Here is a 20522-nt window from a genome sequence, read left to right on the forward strand (position 1 = left end):
TGAAATAGATGGTGGTGGAGGTCCCAACTCTGTGATTCTATGAAGATAATATAAAACATTTGTGTTAAGTGCTGTCAAGTCCCTTTAGACTTATTGTAACCTTATAAATAAATCAGCTCCAAAATGTCCTATCACTGACAACCTTACTCAGGGCTTCCAAACCGAGAGTCATGCCTTCCTTGACAAGTCAATCTGTTTCATGTTGAGTCTTCCCCTTCTCCTTCTACTGCTTTCAACTTTTCATAGCATTGTTGACTTTTCTAATGAGTCTTGTCTTTTCATAATGGGACCAAAGTACAATATCCTCAGTTTGATCATTTTAGCTTCTAGGGCAAGCTTTCTCAACAGGGGTTTCATGAAATCCTGGAGTTTCTTGACAGTCCCAGAAGAGTTGGCCAGTTTTTAATTTTTTTTTAAAAAAAAATGGGTGATATAACCATATATGGCTACATCTACCTGCTCTCCACTCCTCAAAAGGCCAATTATGAGACTGGAAAGGGGTGGAAAAGGGAGCAGGCCTGATCATAAACATGTAGTAATAACTAGAATCCAGAGAGGTGAGTCCTCTCATTTTAAATTAACTGTGTTTGGAGGGAGATGGCAAGGGTGATGGAGAAGTGGATGCATGCCTCAGCCCCCTTCCCAGCCTAGTAAAGTCGGCACTGGGGGGTGGGGGTGACAGACCATGATGTCACATCAGTGGAAGTGTCTTAGGTGATGTCACTTCTGGTGACATGTAACTTCCAGGTGCATGGCTGGGAGGTATGACCTCCTGACATAACTTCTGGAGTTTCTTGAAGCCTGAAGAGTATTTCAGAAGTTTCTGAATGGTAGAAAGGCTTAGAAAATGTGTTCAAGGTAGAGTTAAGTCTTGATTGATGTAGAACTTACTTATTTTCTGCAAAGTCTTTGGTTGAGGACAGGGCATGGAAGATTGAGGGGTCCCTTCACAATCAAGAACAATATTTAAGAACTATAAGATCAATTGGAACCCCTGAAATGTGAGCACCGAGGGGTGTGGGAGGGTAGGGGAGGAGATGGGGGTATTATTATCTTGCTGTCAAAGTATGTTTGATTTTAATAATGATTAATTATTTTTAAAGGTTTTATGTATCTGGGTTTTTAATCTTTTATTGTTATCTGCCACAAGATGATGATTTTCTATAGCAGCAGGTAAGAAATCCAGTAATAAATAAATAATAAATATTTGTCTTTTTGGTTCAGAATATCCAGAAAACTCTCCTCCAGTGAATCAGGAGTCATTTCAAGTCTCGTATTTTCTGCCACTAATGTGGTGTGATCTGCATATCTCAAATTGTTAATATTACTTCCACCAATTTTTACTCCACCTTTGTTTAAATCTAATACAACTTTTGTTATAATATGTTATGCATATAGATTGAGAAAGATATTTACAAGTCCACAGATATTTTACCAGCCAAACTACGTGAATATGCCATCTTGTGCAATAAGTCTCTCTTGTTAAATACCTAGATGGAATTGTTATCCCAGATAAATGGGTCTAACAGATGAACTGGGCAAACTATTTAACTGCCTTCAACTATATACCTATTCTAACCGGTATACAATTCCAGAACAAATCATGTCTTTTGTTTTTTATCCCAGAATGAATTGTTGGGCCCTCCCCCACAAGCAGTCATATTATGTGAAAAGAGAAACTTTTTAAAGACTCAATGGAAGTGTAAAAAACAGCAGCAGAGAGGTTTAGGCTGAACACAGCAGCAAAGGAGCTGAATGAGTTATCTTAATATGGTAGTTCCTTCTCAGGCAGCCCTTCTTCTGACTGAACTCTCTCTCTCTTATTAAGGTCAAGGGTATATGAAAGAGCCCTGTGTCCAATGGCATTTGAACTTTTGGACTGGTTTAAAATAGCCATTGTAAAGGTTGAAATCATTTTTTTAAATCATGGACTCATTTAATTAATAAACTGTCCCATGGATTGATCTTAGTTTTCAATACCATGTTCAATTTATGTTAAATTGGGAATAACTGTTAAAATTCTGTTAGGCTCTTCAATTTGTTTTCAATCTTAGGACAGTACAAATTTGTGAGCAATTCTTTCTAGATCAAATTCCAATCAATTAGGCTGTACTTGAGCTTCTTTACTAAAACACACTGCAAAGTGAACAACAACAGAAAAAGTCAAGTAAAAAGGGATACATATACAAGTATAATCCAAGGTAGGTATGCCATTGTGTATAGGAGTAGATTTCAATTATGTGATCTGGGGAAATGTACATTGGATTTTATGCCACTCATTTCTAGTGGCATCTCTATGTGCATGGTTTGTATAGTAAATGCCTGTTTCTTACTATCACCCCCATCTTATTGTATACCACATGTAAAGCAACATCTGGAAACCTTATCTAATCTCACTTTTTGATCAGGCCAACCATAGCAGTCCTTGATCTAGCTGTTGCTTAGACTCTCTGTATTTATTTAATTTATATATGGCCTTTTTCTTTTTATATAGTCATTTCAATCAGATTACTGTGTTTAAAAATGCAATCAAACAGCATAAAACATCCAACAAACAATGAAATTTGGCCACGACTGCAGAATTAGAAGACAGCACAAGCAACAAACAGCCACCTTAGTGGTTAGGAGCACAGATGTCTAATTTGCCAACCCGGGTTTCATTTCCTGCTTCCTCACATGCAGCCAGAGGGGTGACCTTGGGCTCGCCATAGCACTGATAAAGCTGTTCTGACCGAGCAGTGATTTCAGGGCTTTCTAAGCCTCACCTGTCTCAGAGGGTGTCTGTTGTGGTGAGAGGCAACTGTAAGCCGCTTTGAGACTCCTGGTAGAGAAAAGTGACATATAAGAACCAACTCCTTCTTCTCCTCCTGGTTCCTCTTCTTAGCAAGCTATAATGGGCAACTGCCAATCTTACCCATTTGCAGGGTGGTACCTTCAGGTGGTTTTGTTTGGATAAGTGAGCTTGACTTAACGAAGGATAGCGGAAGTAGTGGTCCTGTAAGTGTGTAAATTCAAGGGCATTAAGGGCTTTGTAGGTGATGACCAGGACCTTGAACTGAACCAATGGAGTAAAGCAGAACAGGTGAAACACAAACGTTCTTCCTAAACCTGATAGTAATCAGGCTGTGTTGTTGTGTACCAACTGGATTTTCCTAGTTAACTTTAAGAGAAGATACATGTAGAGTGCATTACACTCTAGCATCACAGTAATCATAACACAGATCCATGTGGCAAAATCTCAAGTCAAAGTATGTGTCCATCTTCTGGGCTAAATAAAGATGGAAGACTGAATTCTTTCTGCACTTGCACTAACTTGCTTCTCCATCAAAACCCCAAAGCTCTTAAATGACCCAGCATTGCAATAGACAACTAGACACCATCAAAAGTGGAAAGTACAATTTTAAAAGAGGCATTAGAGTTTTAGTTCGATGGTACAGTCTAGAGCAGCGTCCCCCAACCTTTTTAAGACTGGGGACCACTAGCAGGGGCGAAATGGAGAGGGCAGCCCGGTGGCAATATGCACGCGCAGCAGCTCCGTGCAAATGCGAATGCGTGGAGCTTTCACACATCCGTGTTTTTGCCCGCTGGGGGCGCAATTAGAATTATAGTAGGACTAGCTTTAAGGCCCGCTGTAGGGAAAATACAGTGGGTGCTAGCGGCTGGGGGCGGGAGGCAGGCCGCTGGAGGGGCGGGGAGCAGATGGCAGTCATGCAGGGGAAGAGGCCCACCTTGGAGTTTGTTGCAGCCTCGGTGGGGGTACCGGCTCTTCCCCGCGGGCGGCCAGCCTCAAGGCAAAGCTTGGCGCAATCAGAGGGGCCGGCAGAGCAGACTCCAGGCAGGGAACGAAGCGTTGGTGGCTGAGTCACCGCCTACAAGGAATGTCCGGTGGGGTGTGTGCATGTCGGGAGGCGCTGTGTGCTTCACAACCGCACCAAGTGGCAGAGGAGCCCCTCTTTCAGCAGTCTGGCGGCAAGGGCCCAATCCGGGGTTTCGATCCCAGACTGAGCATTCCGCCACTGGGCTTTTTGTTTTATTTATACCATGAAGCGGAAGAGCCGGTGCCCCCACCGATGTTTATGCTGCCTACTGCTCTCATTAGGATATAAAGAGTCTAAACGTGTTCATAACTTCCAGCCCATTAGAAATTCTGCTGGCAACATTGTTGTAGTAGTTTGTAGTGTGATCTCGTACTGGAAAAGAAATCATCCCAGTTCAGTTTCAATGCTTTCACATCCCATAATTTTCAGTCCATCCTCCAAAGTCTGTATGGGCCTGCTAAACTGTTAAAAGCTTGGTGAAATGGTATCTTTCTTGTATTCTTGAAACTGTTTTCCTCCATGAATTCTCTGAAAATGACGCCTATAAACTGAGGTTTTTATCACTTAGTATTATCTCAGGTAACCCAAAGGTAGAAAAAGTTAAGGCAGAGTTTACCAAAAGTAGCTTCAGCTGTAGTAGAGGACATTACATGAACTTCAGTCTACTTTGGATGTACATCCATTATTATTAAGAACATTTCCCCTATAACAGGACCAGCAAAGTCTATGTGAAGTCTTGCTCTGGGATGTTGTAGCCATTCCCATGGATGCAAGAATGTTTTTCAAATGACAGTTGGATTTACACACTCCAAATTGTTGTATTAAAGGTAAAGGTATCCCCTGTGCATGTCTGACCCTTGGGGTGACACCCTCTAGCGTTTTCATGGCAGACTCAATACGGGGTGGTTTGCCAGTGTCTTCCCCAGTCATTACCGTTTACCCCCCAGCAAGCTGGGTACTCATTTTACCGACCTCGTAAGGATGGAAGGCTGAGTCAACCTTGAGCCGGCTGCTGGGATTGAACTCCCAGCCTCATGGGCAGAGCTTTCAGACTGCATATCTGCTACCTTATCACTCTGCGCCACAAGAGGCTCTATTGTTGTATTACTGCTTCCAAATATCTGTCTCAGGCCACCACACCTATGAGTAAAGATATTTTAAAAGTTTGTTAAATTATATTAGGGTGTACTTATTAATAATAAGGCATTATCAGCAAATAAAAGAGAACTGCTGAGAGCTGTTTTTTTAATTATTAAATGGTATTGAACATTTCCAGTTGTATGTTGTTTAAAGTGATGGGCCATCATCCTATTTATTCCATAGATATTTTGCTTTATCTAACTAAGAGCTCCATAAGTAGTTTTTGCACAAATATGGATGCTGTGGTCAGTTAGAAACATGTTAAAGGGACTACCTACAGAGAATGTTTTATCTTTCCTTTAATCAGAGATGTGCATTTCTTCATACTTATTTTCAGGCAGAATGAGTGCTCAAGAATAGTTAGCTTTTTGTTTGTTTTCTTGTTGAGCTCTTCTGTTCCTAGTTCCCGTGAGACCAGAAAACATATAAAATAATAATGAAAGTCACAAAAAGAAAGTATTAAACATTCAGAACCTCATAAAGATTTGATTCTTTAACCTTGGTAAAAGAGCAGAGCTCCAAAGAAAAGGTGCTAGATAAAAATACAGTACCCTTTAATCTTTGATTCTCTTACCTCCTAAAATAATGTCATATTTAAAGGAGTACAGATTCTTCTAAATGGATTCTTGGGTTTTTTTTTAAATGCTGTCCTTTAGGAGGATTTTTAAAAAGCACTTTTGTCCCTTCATTATTATTAATTTTAAAGCATTTTTAAAAATATTGATTGCTTATTCTATCAGAGGGAGAATTGGTGTACCTTTCTACCAAGTCTTTCTCTGGAGATGAATGACCTCTATGAGAATTCTTCCCATCACCGTACAAAGGAGTTTAAAAACGCAACATAATATACTCTGTCAAACCAGACAGATCCTATCTGCTGTTGTCATTTCCATGTGTCCAGTCAGGTTTCATGTGTTCTGGAAATGGCTGTAATGCTCTTCACACTCCTTCCCTTTTTAGAATACCAGAACTCATTTTAAGAAAGATTTGCTGGCAATTCTCTTAGCAGAAGAGTTTTGGTGCAACTGACATCTGAAGCAGCCAAATACTAGCTTAGCTAATACTAACTCTTATCCAGCCATTCTAGTGCTGCTCTTGACCAGAGTTTTTTTTAAATCCTGTTTATCTGACAGTTCATTATTTAAGCCTAGCCTGTCTGAAAATGGTTAAATATTATTAGGGAACTATGGCTATATCTCTGATGCAACAGAAGTATGTTAAATATACGAAAGGTTGGCTTGATAAGTGAAGCATGATACATTTTTATCCCTCCCAAATTCCTGTTTGCTCCATTTGGATTTCTAAGCATCGATAAGCTGTGAAATCTCATTGCAATAAATTTCTGGAATAGGCACATAGAAACACCAGCAAAGCAGTGAAAATGATTGCTGATGATTCATTCTAAATGTTTGACCTTCTGACCTCTTGGACAGATATATGATCAAGATGGGACACTACAGCACTTTATTGATGGTGGGGAGCCTAGTAAGTCAAGCTGGATGAGGTATATTCGATGTGCAAGGCACTGTGGAGAACAGAACTTAACAGTAGTCCAGTATAGGTAAAGTATGTTTCCATTTATTTTTAAATGTCTCTGTTTATTTACTGTAAGAAAAGTGTTTTGAAGAAATGTGTGTTATCAATCTCTTCTTCAACTGCTTGTACATGGGTCCAAAGCCACTTGTAAAGAACTTATGAATGGCTTATTTTATCGTAACAGTTGGCATTTAAGATATACAGAAGGTTACAAATTGTAAATTCAGGACTGAATGTTCAAAAATTGGAATGTCTGTTCAAGAACATTTTTAAAGCAATAGTGCCCTGAAACATACCCAAACAATAAATCCCCCCCCTCTCTCAATATCCATAAATATCTCTCTGTATATATATTCACTGCAGGGATCTGCTGGGACCTTAGCAACAGCAAGCATAACAGGATGGGAAGGTTGCACCTTGAGGCAAACTCTTTATTGCCCTATACATTTGCAAGGGTTGTTTTGGATTCGGCCCTCATAGTTTTATTTATTAGGAACTGGGCATGCAATACAGAGTTGGGACTTGTCTCCTTCAGATTTCATATTCAGCAATTATGAGAAACTACACCAACTGCCACCTCTCGCACAGTTTAATTATTACTGCTTGTATTTTTTTTAAGGTACAGGGAGAGAAATCACTGGAAAATTGTGAAAATGTGTGTTAAAATGTGCATTCTGAGACAAATGTATACTTGAGACAGATGTTCAAGACACATCTCAGAATATGCTATCCTAGCCTCATATCAGACCAGTCTCAAACTACCTTAATGCCTTAAACTATTTTACAGCTTCTTTATTTCCAACATTTAACACAACTAATGGGAAGTAATGGGGCAAAAATATTTACCCAAATATATTGTTGTGTTCTTCAAGGCTAAATTTTAGCTATCAAACATGGGTAACAAAAACACTGTTTGCTCCATAATGCATCATTATTTTTATTTATTTTATGTACAAAATCATGTCCTGCATTTACAAAAGTATGTCTCACATTCCAAGGCAGCTACATTTTTTACACATATAATAAAATACATTACATAACCATTACAATAAACCCACCTAAACATACCTCATTAAAACAATTTTAAAAGAATTAGAAAACAGAGTTAATATACATATAAAACACTTAAATACATAAGAACATGTATACATAAAAGTTGTGAACCACCCTGAGAGGCCAGGCGCAATGGGGCGGCCTAGAAATGTAATGAATGAATGAATTTATGAATGAATGAAACAAACAGACAAACAAACAAAACTTGAAGGCTTTCCGCACTCCTTCGAAATCACACAATGGTTGCCAATTGAAAACGCTACAGTTTTGCCATTATGCACAACGTCGTTGACAATCTGCCACACACCTGAAACCGATCCGCAAAAAGCGCCTCCTTGTAAAAGCGCCTCCTCCAAAAAGCGCCACCAAAAGTGGATTCACCCTCTGGAAAGCGCTACACTCCTGCAACCAATCTGCAACACTAGCGGGAAAGTTCTGTGAGTTACCATTGTTGTGGTTTCTACAAAGTCCCTCCCCCTAGCTCTCTCCTCTGATCTTCCGGTGAAGCGATCGCCATTTTTTTTTCTCCGAGCGAGCAGAGATCAACGCACCGGTGAGCCTCCGTTTAGAGGCTTCCCTGGCTTCAGTCCCTCCCCAGAGCTGTTTAGTCACTAAGCACAAACAACAGAGAAGCCCGTTTGCTGATGTATTTTCCAGTTTGGTGTAGTTTGGAGAGCCAGTTTGGAGAGCCAGTTTGGTGTAGTGGTTAGGAGTGCGGACTTGTAATCTGGCATGCCAGGTTCGATTCTGCGCTCCCCCACATGCAACCAGCTGGGTGACCTTGGGCTCGCCACGGCGCTGATAAAACTGTTCTGACCGGGCAGTGATATCAGTGCTCTCTCAGCCTCACCCACCCCACAGGGTGTCTGTTGTGGGGGAGGAATGGGAAGGCGACTGTAAGCCGCTTTGAGCCTCCTTCGGGTAGGGAAAAGCGGCATATAAGAACCAACTCTTCCTCTTCTTCTTCTTCTTTGTTTTTCACACTGTTTTCGGCCGAAAATCGCGCCCGTGAGGGGGGGGATTTTTTTTTTCACTCGGGGGGAGCATGGCAACGATGAAATGGCAGCTCAAACACACCTGCCAGCTGGATGGGTCTCTCCGTTGCAACGAAGCAACGCATATTCGTTGCAACGGGTGTGTTAAAAAAAAACCTTTCTTAAAGGGAAAGGGGCTGTTTGGGAGCATGCTAACAGCCGCCCATTGGCTGCTTGATGGCCAGGGGCGGGACGAGCTCAGCAATAGCGCTTCTTTTCTAGTGATTTTTGCCGAGACCGGAAGCCTGTGGGAAACGATAGAAAGGCAACTGGATTCCACTACAAAGTCAGGTATGCATAACGACGAATTCCACTATTTTAAATGGCGATTTTTCGTTCAGCAAACAATTTGCTACAAGGATCCCGGTGCGGAAAGCCCCTTGGTTAGGAAGGAAGGATTGGTGAAGGAATGCCAAACAAAGTAAAAAATGACTTCAACAAGGTGTCAACACATTATCCATCTTTAAAATGTTTTTGGCATTTCAACTTGAAAATACTGGAACATTTGTCTAACCCACAATAACAGATAGTATAATGACAGTGGAAGTGTATTCAAACACAGATTGAATTTTTTTGTGGGTATATCGAATAACATCAGAGGTACTTCTTCTGATAAATGCCGCCATGGCCTGCAGCACACGGTGGCCATTGCAATGCATGGAGGAGCCCAGCAAAAAAGGAAGTGGTGGGCTCCTGCGTGCATGCGCAGCTGGGATCTCACAATCACACGAGACCCATGGGCAGCAGTTGGCAGCGGGCTTTCAAGGAGGCCAGTATGCTCACAGGACCTCCTTTGCCTTCTGCTGCTATGCCGGGGCCTGCCCTCCTGCCTTACAATATCTATCTACAAAGATGGCCATAGCTAGTTCCAAGTACTGAAACAAAATAAGGTACATGAAGCATGTTGGACACTTAAAAACATTATTAAAATGCTAAGACTCACCATCATCATTATAGCAGGAAGATTCCATGTTAAATATAGATGTATTGAGAGATGAAGAACTTATTCTTATAAATAAACTGCCTTGTGATTGCCACATTTTTATGTATTTATTTATTTTTACACTTCCATTTTACCCTTCCTTGGTGGCTTAGGGCAGATTACAGCATTTTATAAATTTAAAACTAATTTCCTGTCAAATACTTAACCGAAGATGGGGATAGTAGGCAGAAAAATAATCCCCAGGGTGTAAAGGTAAGATCAGATAGGGAGGCCGGCAAATTTTTAGATGCAATTTTGGGCCTCAAACATACACCCAACAGAACTGTTCTGTTTTACATGTCTTGTTTAAGGTCCTGCAAAATCCTGATCTTACCAGACAGAATGTTCCACCAGTCCAGGGCCAGGACTGAAAATGGAATCTAATGTCATGAAGAGTGTTTAGTTAATACTCCTAGTATTTTTGAGACAATCACATTTCTATCTATATACAGTGTACCTAAAGGACAGACAGAGCATTCTCTGTAAACTCCTGCATACGTTAGCTAATCCAGCCAGTAAATAAATTGGGCATTTTTACTCACACAAAAGGATACATGCGCAGAGCTACCCCACCTACTAGCATGACCATATGGCATTGACAGGGAACTCCTTGTGCACAGTAGAACCCTCATACTGAAGCACTAGATCTACATGTGCTTGTTGGCATACTTGTAGGTGAAAATTCACAGTTTAACCTGGCCATGAGAAAGTCATTATAAATCTGACAATATTAAGTGGATTTTACAGCTCTGCTTTCATGATGGAGCTGTTACTTACCATTCCCTTTGTTAGTTCGTTTTTGATTACTTCTGATCGTTTAAAAATGAACTACAAAAGCATATATTTTTTAAAAAAATCTGGCATCTATCACCAGGGACTACATCCAAGTGTAAGAAAATAGAAAAGTTGGACACTGAAAAACCATCTAATTTTTATTGTACATGGATGTCCTCCTCACTGAAAGTCAGCTGGTTTAAATTCATTCTGTTATGATTTGTAATATCTAAATGGAATTTTCTTCAAAGAGCTTTTGATTGATTGACCCTTAGTTGAACATTTTGTTTTTATTTTGAAGCTGACAATAATGTTTGTTGGCATGTGTTCTGCTTCAACTGCGTTGGGACGCCACGAAGCGATCTTTATGAGTCATCCAACCACAATACTAAATACATGTCAGCAAAGGAAATATTATCCGAAAGAGGAAAAATCCCTTTGATGTACTTCAGCATGCAGAGATTTCTGCAAGTTTTGGAAGCTCTGAACGCTTGTAAGGAATGGTGTATGCTTACACTTCCCCCCCCCCCTTTTGGCCTACTCCAAGCCTCAGAGACCACCCATTGCTCGAAAACAGTTCAGCTCTTTCAGCAGCAAAGTGTGTCATTGGGTTTTAGCACATTCATTTGCTGGGCTGCTGTGTTTATGTTAGGGGAAACCAAACAGAGAGATGAAAAGTTACAAGGGTGAAGTACAAAGTAGACTCTTTCTTTTTTTTTTAAGTCAGGAGATGCGGGTGATTTATAGCACTGCCCTGATTTTGATTTTTATGTAATGGTGGAAAGAATTAATAAAATGTACAGCATGGGTGGAAATAGATGGTGGGGTGGAGAAAGAGGGCAGGAAAGAGACGAAGGCAGGAGTTTTTGTCAGATATTCATAGAATGTTAGGAAAAAGCATTCTGCTTAGCCAGCAGTGCCCTCCTGAGACAGGGTGGCAGTAAGCGAGGAAAATAACAAGATAAATGAAATTTTTGCAGCTGCTTGTAAAATATTGAGAATCTGCACTTTTTTATTGATCTTTATGATCCTGTTGCCAAGAGCCACTTTGCGGTGACAAAATATGTTGACAAGTGCATATCTCACTGCCATGAAAAATGTGGTTCCGGATTCTCCTTATGTCGACAGTGTTATACAAGAAACAAATTGCACCTCTACAGCCAATTCTTTACAGAGAAGCTGAATTTAAGGCCTACCAAGCCAGCACACTTTTATCTCTAACTTCAGGCTAATATTTGTAGCAATTCTTCATCGCAGGAACCAGTTGAGATTCAACTTTTTAAAAAAAGCCATATATGTCGTTATACCTTGCACAAGACATTTAAAAGGGGTCATTTCTTACTGCTGTGACTATATCATTCCAGCTGGTGATATTTCAGCCCAAATGGAATGCTCATTCTGTGTTTATTGAATTGCCATCTATCTCGTATAAGGATGTTTTACTGTACTGTACCAGGCTTAAGCAACAAGCTACTATACAATAATATTTATTTATATTTCAGCTCCTAAATGCCTGACTCTGATCTCAAATTGGTTTTACCTGAACTTGAAATTTCAGATTATTGTCTTTTTATTTATATTTGTCAATATATCAGAATAATGGTCAAACAGGTGGTAATGAAAACCTAGAAAGTTCATACTTTCTGTGACTGTCTTCACTCTGAAATGTGGGCAATAACTGTGAAAGAGCATCACAGCAAAATAGTAACTTTCCCCCCAAGTAACAATGAAATGTTGGGATATAATGGCATGCAAGTCTTTTTTCTTAGTCTTGGTATTGTATCTGGCAGTTGTATCGTTTTTATTAATGTTTTCCAAGATGATCATGTATCAAAATAAATTGAACGGATACAGCTACCATTGACCTTCATACAGATATCCCTGGATTTTGTGTGACAGGCTACAACCCCTCATTACAAGTGGCTTGGTTCAGACATAGTGCGAAACCATGGTTTAACTGACAGAATTTAACTAAAACCGATTCAACATGGAGACATAAAACTTGCACCGCCTCCAACTTGCAAATGTGTGATTGGAAGCTTCCTGATGGGAGACCATTCCCATTTTTCCTGCTGCCTCATCACAACTTTTTGCCTCTTGCCAAGGTGACAAGGGAGAACAACCCAAACTTCTCCCCTCACTCCTCGTCAATCACCGCAAGCCACCAATCCCAGCATAAACCAGCTCTTTTTAAGATTCTGGCAGCCTGTACACTATGGTTGCTAATTCTGGGTAAGGAAATACCTGGAGACTTTGGGGGTGGACCCAGGAGTGGGCAGGATTTGGGGCAGGAATAGACCATTTCCTCCAGGGGAACTGATCTATGTTGAGTGGAGATAAGCTACAAATCCAGGGGATCCCCAGGTCCCACCTGGAGATTTTTATGCCACGCTTCCCTGAAGGCTCAGAACAGCTCACAATACAATGAGAGGAGTAAAACATTTGAATACTAAAATCCATCTTGGATTTGAGAACACTAGCTATTCCTGGCTATAAAGAAGAAACAACTGAGGCAAATAACCAGGGAGTCCTTAGTCTGAGGTTTAGTGCTTGCACTCGAAAGCTCACATCTTGAATAAATCTTTGTTGGTCTTAAAGGTACTACTGGACTCTGATTATTTTGTAGTAGCTGTAGAACATTGGCTAACAGATCAACTGAGAAAGTGCATTGATTTTGTCAGTGCTGAGAGCAGGCAAGGAAGTCTTCCGCCATATGTGCTTTCTTTTTGTTTCTCCACTTCTCAGACATGGCTGGAAGATCAAATATTTATTGGTTTGGTTGCAGTCAAACAAGGCCTCAAGTAGGGGCATAAGTAAGTGTTGGTATTATATACATCCTTTAACAGTGCAATCCTAAAACCACTTTCCTGGTGAGCTCTGCTGAATTGCCCTCAGTAGGAGTTGGATCTGATCTGATCGCTGTAGGAAGCTTGGCTCTTGTAGATTTTCTTTTGTCAATAAATGTTTCAGTATTTTAATATTAAGCACTGAAGTGTTTATTGTGTAGTTTTCACAGCAAAATCGTAACTATTATCCAAGTGCCAATAATGCAATATATTAATTAGATTTGTTAGAATTATGTATTATTCAGCAGAAGTCACCTAAAGTTTTGATTACTGTAGTGCTATTTTAGGATGTAGGTTATGTTGCCAAATTAATGGTCACCTTGAAATACCAAAAATGATGCTAAAAATGCTAGCAACAAATGTAATAATGTTTTATCTAAGAACAAATTCTGTTTAGTATTGAAATATAACATATAGGTTGAGACTAAAACTAAATTAGCCCTTTATTGATCTGACAATTTTCTGAACATCAGACAATAGTTAACCTGCAAATATGTCAGAATAAATTAAAATTAGGAGAAATCCCAGATGTCTCATTGCTCAGGTAGACAAATATTTTATAGAAATCTGGAATACTTATTTAGTTCTGCAAGTTTTGTCAGTAGATATATTTTTAAGGAATGTCATTCCACAATGGTAATTTGAGATCTCTATATGTTTTCAGGATTTAAAATACCTTCACTTTGAAACAGAAAATGTTTTATTATTCTAATTCATGAGAATTTAATTATATATTGTGATCATGATTTACTGTTTGTCTTAAAAAAACGGCTGAGACAATATATAATTAAAATGAAGGGAAAAAACATCTCTGAAAGTACACCTACCATTCTGAGAAGGTGTAGCAGGAGCTTCCTTTCCTATTTCTCACAGTCTAATTGTCTAGAACATTATTTTTTCAGCTATTCTCTTCAATCAACTTACTTAAGGCAAGGAAAAAATGGTTCTTAAGAAGCCCTGTGATGGCAGCTGAGCATGGGAAAAGTTGCTTCAGCTGGAACTAGATAGAAGACTTTTCAGCCTTCTCTGTCTTGTTGAATTCCATAAGATGTATCTCCCAAGTAATCATTCTTTCTCTGTTTGCTATGACCAGGTCAAATATATTCTACAGAGCCTGTATGGATATTCCCAGGGGTACAGAGTTGCTGGTGTGGTACAATGACAGCTACACATCTTTCTTTGGAATTCCTTTGCAGTGCATTGCACAGGATGAGAATTGTAAGTGTCTTATTTCAGGTCCACCGCTACATTCCCTAACTCGTGTTTCAAGCATATTAATTTATTTCATTCATACTTAGCCTTTCTCCCCAACTGGGAGAAAGTGGCTTACATTATTCTCCTCTTCATTTAGTTCCTTTATAATATTAAAATAGGTGAAATATATGAAAAAAATAATTTACTTTAGATTCATATTAATAAAGTTTAATTCTGGGTATAAGCTTTTGTGTGCATACACACGTCTTTGTTTCAGACCAACCTACCCACCTGAAATCCAGTATTTAAGCATACCCCTCCCCCAATAGTTTATTAAGTGCAGAATCCACAGGTGGGAGCTGAGAGTATGAATTAGAGATGTGCAGGAGAAGGAAACTCCAGGCTGCTTTAGGTTTGGAAGAACCCACCTTGGAGCAGTGTCTCCGAAGTGCTTTGGCCATTGTGATCACCCTGGGCCTTTCGCCTGCCCTGAAGGGAGGAGAGTGAGGGCCCCACCGTTGCCTGCTCCCTGCCCGGGCCGCCGCCACCATGCACTCACCTGTGGCTGGCTGGTCCCCCGACCCACATCTGGACTTGGAGGGAAACACTCCATGGCTGCCACCTCCCCCCGAGCACCACAAAGTAAGTGCACCACTGGGGCAGATGAAAGGCCCAGGGCATTACTCCAGGCCTAGGGTGGGCAGGTACTGAGGTAAGCCAAAGCACACCTTGGACAGCCGCTTTGGCTCTGTCTCCCCGCAGGAGTTTGCACCTCAGACTGCTTTGATAGAAAAATCTTCAAGGCAAGCCTGCTTCAGAGATTTTTCAATTGAAGCAGTCCGAAGCGAACAACCCTAGTCTGAACCTCGACAATTACCAATAGAAACAGAATCCAAGTGTATTCTTTGTTTGTCTGATCATTCATTTCTAGGACCATGCCACAAAGTTGTCCCTATGGTAAGAATCTTTTCGACCTGCCCACCTTGCACACTCTAGAATTATACCTCTGCAACCCAAGAAGGAAGGTTGACTTGGTGGTTGCCAGTACACTGCTGCCTCAATTCCTTATACTGCCATTATTCACTAGGTGTGCAGCTTAGTTTAGCCAGAATAATGTTGGTGCAAGGGTACATGTAGCTGTCTGTAGAATGTGTTCTCATCTGGTTCGTAGCTTAGCTAGAAGGCATGTGCAACACTGGTGTTCCCTCTCTCCCTTTCTTCTGTGTACCTGCAGTGGCCCCACTGGGAAAACAGTGATGGCATAGGTAAAGGTAAAGGTATCCCCTGTGCAAGCACCGAGTCATGTCTGACCCTTGGGGTGACGCCCTCCAGCGTTTTCATGGCAGACTCAATACGGGGTGGTTTGCCAGTGCCTTCCCCAGTCATCACCGTTTACCCCCCAGCAAGCTGGGTACTCATTTTACCGACCTCGGAAGGATGGAAGGCTGAGTCAACCTTGAGCCGGCTGCTGGGATCGAACTCCCAGCCTCATGGGCAAAGCTTTCAGACAGCTGCCTTACCACTCTGCGCCACAAGAGGCTCTTGTGGCTCTTGTGATGGCATAGGTGAGAATAATTGTAGAAGCAAGAGAATAGAAGGAGGTGAAATTCAGTGAGGGGGGTTTTGGAGAGCCTCCAAATTCTGAGGCCCTAAGCACTTGCCTACATTGTCTTTGTGCTTGGGTTGGCCCTCAAGTCTACATGATTTCATTGTCAGCAGGTGGAGTGAGGGATTAAGCTTGGTTTACTGTGTAGTGGTGGCAACAGTAAAAGTTTTATTCTAAAGTGTAAATTAAGCTGGTGAGGCAACCAAGGATTAAATGAGGTTTAGCCAGACTGGCCTGTCATTCCAAATTGGTAAAAGGACATTTGGAAGGACTGATTGAATCATTAGATCCTGGTGGCATCTTTCAAAAAGGAAGTGTCATAAGGCTGGTCCTTCTTGGCACACAATCTCTGTATGCTGTCCATGAGAAATGCAGTACAACTACATAGTACATTGGTAGCCTGATGGGCCATTCAGTTAGGACAACCCACACTGAAGAGAATGTGAACTTGAATGTGCTGCTGCAGGTAAGTATAGCTTGGGTTTAACCAATTCACTATGCATGCAATTCTAAACAGAGTTATAACATTTTAAGCACACTGTCTGAAGTGGGTTTACAAGGGAATCATTCTATTTTGGATTATTCATTCCAGAGCACAAGGGCAAAACAGTTGAGGCTTTGGCTGATATGGTTCAACAAAGAGCACTGCTTTGGAAAAGAGCACTGTTTTAAAAGAAGATGTCTATACATTGAAATAATAATATATAATTTTTTTAAAAGGCTACTGAAAGATTTTATGGCAAGAGACTTTCATATGACCGTTTTTCTCCTGTTTTCTTCTGAAGATTCCACATGGAGCTGAACCTTGTGAAAGATACAAATCACACTAGGAATTTTGAACCATTTTTCAAACCTATTTTGAAACCTAAATTCTGCAGAGAGAATATGTATTCAGGGCTAGAATAAAGCCCTGCACATTGTATATAGCATGATACATAAACGTAGCTTATGACCAATATGCTATATTTCAGCTAGAATAATCACTGACAATGTTCTTTAACTTTTACATTTAATTAACTGGCCAAGTTTATTTCATTTTCATTTTAAATCAAAGGAATTTATATATAACATATCAATGTATGTGTGTATCAGCTGGAGCTGTGCATGCAATCCCAGCTGCTGGATCAGAATTTCATACACACAATACAGCTGGATGGACTGGGGAAACTAAGTGAAAAATAATCACATCATTGTGTCTCCTCTGAATGTACTGTCAACCATGACTATACTGCAGTGTGCATTTATGACAGAAAGGCACACTGCAGGTAGAGTGGATCTGGATGAGGAAGTTATAAAATGAAATGTGACATGGACATTGATATTATCAGATATAGGTTATCTAACTGATTTAATGCTTTATGATATAGTCAATGTAATAAAATCAAAGATCACCAGCAAACAACTGTAAACCCTGACAGGCTTTTCAATGCTTAAAAAATCTATAATTATTCTCAGTTCTTTTATACCTAAGTCATTTTATTACAATCAGATGTGAGCCAAACAAAAAAGATTTTTCTTTTAATATGATTATATTTGAAGGTTTATTTTCATGCCCATTTTCTGTTTAATGAGGGAAATTATATATAGGGTTGAATTCTTAGTACCTTGAAGTAACTTTTCTTTTTGCAGGAACTTATATGGATCAAATTGTGATAATAAGTGCATGTACTGAAGATGTTGCTTTTACAGAAGCTTTTGGGCTTCTTACACTTTAATGTAGTGTAACATAGATATTGAAACAACAGTGACATAAGGTGAAGGTCTTTTATTCCTATATTAATACTTCAATTAATATACCCGTCTAAGCCTATTGACTTAGAAGAATGTATTAGGAGCACACTGATAAAAATTTGACAATCTCTTGCATGACAAGCATTCTCTTCCAGTACTGCTATATGGTATTGTGCTGTATTTCCTAAGCCAGGGTTAAAACAAAAATAGTTCAAGCTTCCTTTACAAAAATAATATTTTTTAACAGCATGGCCTTATGGAGTTAGATAGCATTACTGGGTGTTGACCTATGTGTGAACACACTTTCCTTGGGATTTAATCATATAAACTATTGCAAACATTATGCCTCAAATCCTAATCATATTTATATCAAAGTAAGCATCATTGATGTCTGTGAGATTTACTTCCTGGTATCTGTACTTAGACTCAGAATTTAATAGGTGCTATTTTGAGTAAATGTCACTAGAGAATCCAGAGCCTGACCTGGGGCTGAGACTGGACTTTCAACATCTATGTACTACAAGATATACTGATAGAGAATCCAAATTCTACGTAGGAAGAAGATTACCGTATTTTATACATTTAAATGTTTGTGCACAATTCCTGTTCCTCAAATAAGTGATTAATATGAACACCTACTGTCTACAATATAGAGATTTGTAATTATGGACAATGCATTTGACATCTCATATATAGTGAAATAGCTAACTTATTTTGGTATTATTTAATTGGCATCATTAATATTCGGCTCTTATTCTAGTCACTGATTTTTATATTAATCCAGATGAGTTTCACATATCTGATTGTTTTATTATAAAATTTAAAACGTTTTCTTCTTCTCCTAGTGAATGTACCTTCAACTGTAATGGAAGCCATGTCAAGACAAGATACCCTCCAGCCATTTAACAAAAGTAGTAAACTACCTTCTACCACTCCCCAGCGATCCATAGTATTTCCACAGACTCCATGTAGCAGAAATTTCTCCCTTCTGGATAAATCAGGGTCTATTGAATCAGGATTTAACCAGATCAGTGTGAAAAACCAGCGAGTCCTTGCAAGTCCGACCTCTACGAGCCAATTAAATTCCGAGTTTAGTGACTGGCATCTTTGGAAATGTGGGCAATGTTTTAAGACTTTCACCCAGAGGATCCTCCTGCAGATGCACGTGTGCACACAGAATCCTGACAGGTAATATATGGACATTCTTTATATCTGTATCAGTTCCATTGCTTTCTGCTTCTATCAGGTCGTAATCCTTTTTGCCATCAGACCATTATTAAGAAGACCCAACACAATGCAATTCATCTGCTGTTATATAAAACACAAATATTGGCTGTAGCTTTATTATTTGTAAAAAAAACCATTGGCATTTCTTAAATGCACAGATAAGAGAAAACGGCTAAGAATACAATCTCGGTTTGGTGCATCTGTTAGGGAGAGAACAAAATAGAAGAAAAATATATGGATATCACAGATGGAAAAAAGGGGTCAAGATAATTAAAAGTCATTCTATCTTAGAGAGATAATATAACTTGCTGCTCAGCAGCTGTCATAGCCATTTCAGGGTTCACCTATAGTGTGCAATGTGTATGAACTTAATTAAGTACTAAGAGGTAATGAATTGGAATTTTTTGCTTAGTACTATTTTTCTTCAGAGCATGCAAAGCCATAAATCGTGCAAAGCTGTCAAAAGGAAATACCTACTCCACCAGTGATGTGGAGGAAAACAGATGCCACTTATTCAATAAACTAATATCCACACAGAAGAAAAATGTTGACTAGATACCTCAGAGTCAAAGTTGGTTTGAAAGTTTGTCAATACAGAATTTTATGGCCATGAACTGAGGATGAAATTTAGCTGAACAAGTGAATTAAAATTTCAGGTACTCTGACCAGTGCCCCAGTAGAGATAATGGAACTATTATTTATTAATCAAATCTGATTTATTTGACAACTTTGATCGCTGGCAGCACAAAGGACAAAAATTAGATTAATTCAATAAAAAGACTGCTCCTGTTTTTGTCTTTCCTTTAGCAGCAAAAAGATGCATTAATAAAACAAGTGACTTTCCTGGAATGATCATTCTGGGCACTATCCACCAAGTATTACTGCTGCACAACTTCACTGGTGAAAGTGGATTCTGGAGAGATACCAATGAGTTCTGTCAACAGTTGTTGTCATTTCCCTACAGTTAAGGGTTCTGTTTTTACCGGGCTCTGCAATTGCGGCAAAACTGTAAATCCACTTTTACCATAATGCAGCCTCAATTTATTTCTGTGATTTTTCCATGAAGGATCCTATATATGATCAGCTTAAATGAAGATGGCAACAAAGAAGCAGTGGTTCTTTGATTGTAATGGTTAAATGAAGCACCCTGGAGACCCAGTCAAAAATTAACAAAATTTTACTAAAACATTTTCAAGATGAATAGTAATTGTGGCTTCATATTGCTTATAACTAGAAATCTGGGAGGTTACCATATGCATGTGTGGTGTAGTGGTTAAGAGCAGCAAACTCTAATCTGGTGAACTGGTTTTATTCTCCTCCACATGAAGACTGCTGGGTGACCTTGGGCCAGTCGTGGTTCTCTCAAAACTCTCTCAGTCCCACCTACTTTACAAGGTACCTATTGTGAGGAGAGGAAGAGAAGGTGATTTTAAACCACTTTGAAACTCCCTAGGGTAGAGGAAAATGGGGTACAAAAACTAGCTCTTCTTCTTCATTCCAAGACACATACAGAGTTCTTTCATAATATTCCCAGTCACTGCAATGTAAGGAATGTTTCTGTGCACCCTTTGGAGTGTGTTG

General features: G+C 39.7%; 1 protein-coding gene across 7 annotated transcripts in view; it reads left to right on the forward strand.

The window, feature by feature from the left end:
• Window positions 1-20522, forward strand: part of PRDM6 (PR/SET domain 6) — a 147700-nt gene that overhangs the window by 77635 nt on the left and 49543 nt on the right. For all 7 annotated transcript variants that reach the window (XM_077344410.1, XM_077344411.1, XM_077344412.1 and 4 more), the window contains exons 4-6: window positions 6392-6519; window positions 14277-14401; window positions 18560-18902. In XM_077344410.1, the coding sequence (XP_077200525.1) occupies window positions 6392-6519; window positions 14277-14401; window positions 18560-18902 (596 nt within the window). The remainder of the gene's footprint in view (window positions 1-6391; window positions 6520-14276; window positions 14402-18559; window positions 18903-20522) is intronic.

This window comes from Paroedura picta, chromosome 7 (genome assembly GCF_049243985.1).
Source record: "Paroedura picta isolate Pp20150507F chromosome 7, Ppicta_v3.0, whole genome shotgun sequence".
Classification (NCBI taxonomy): Eukaryota; Metazoa; Chordata; class Lepidosauria; order Squamata; family Gekkonidae; genus Paroedura; species Paroedura picta.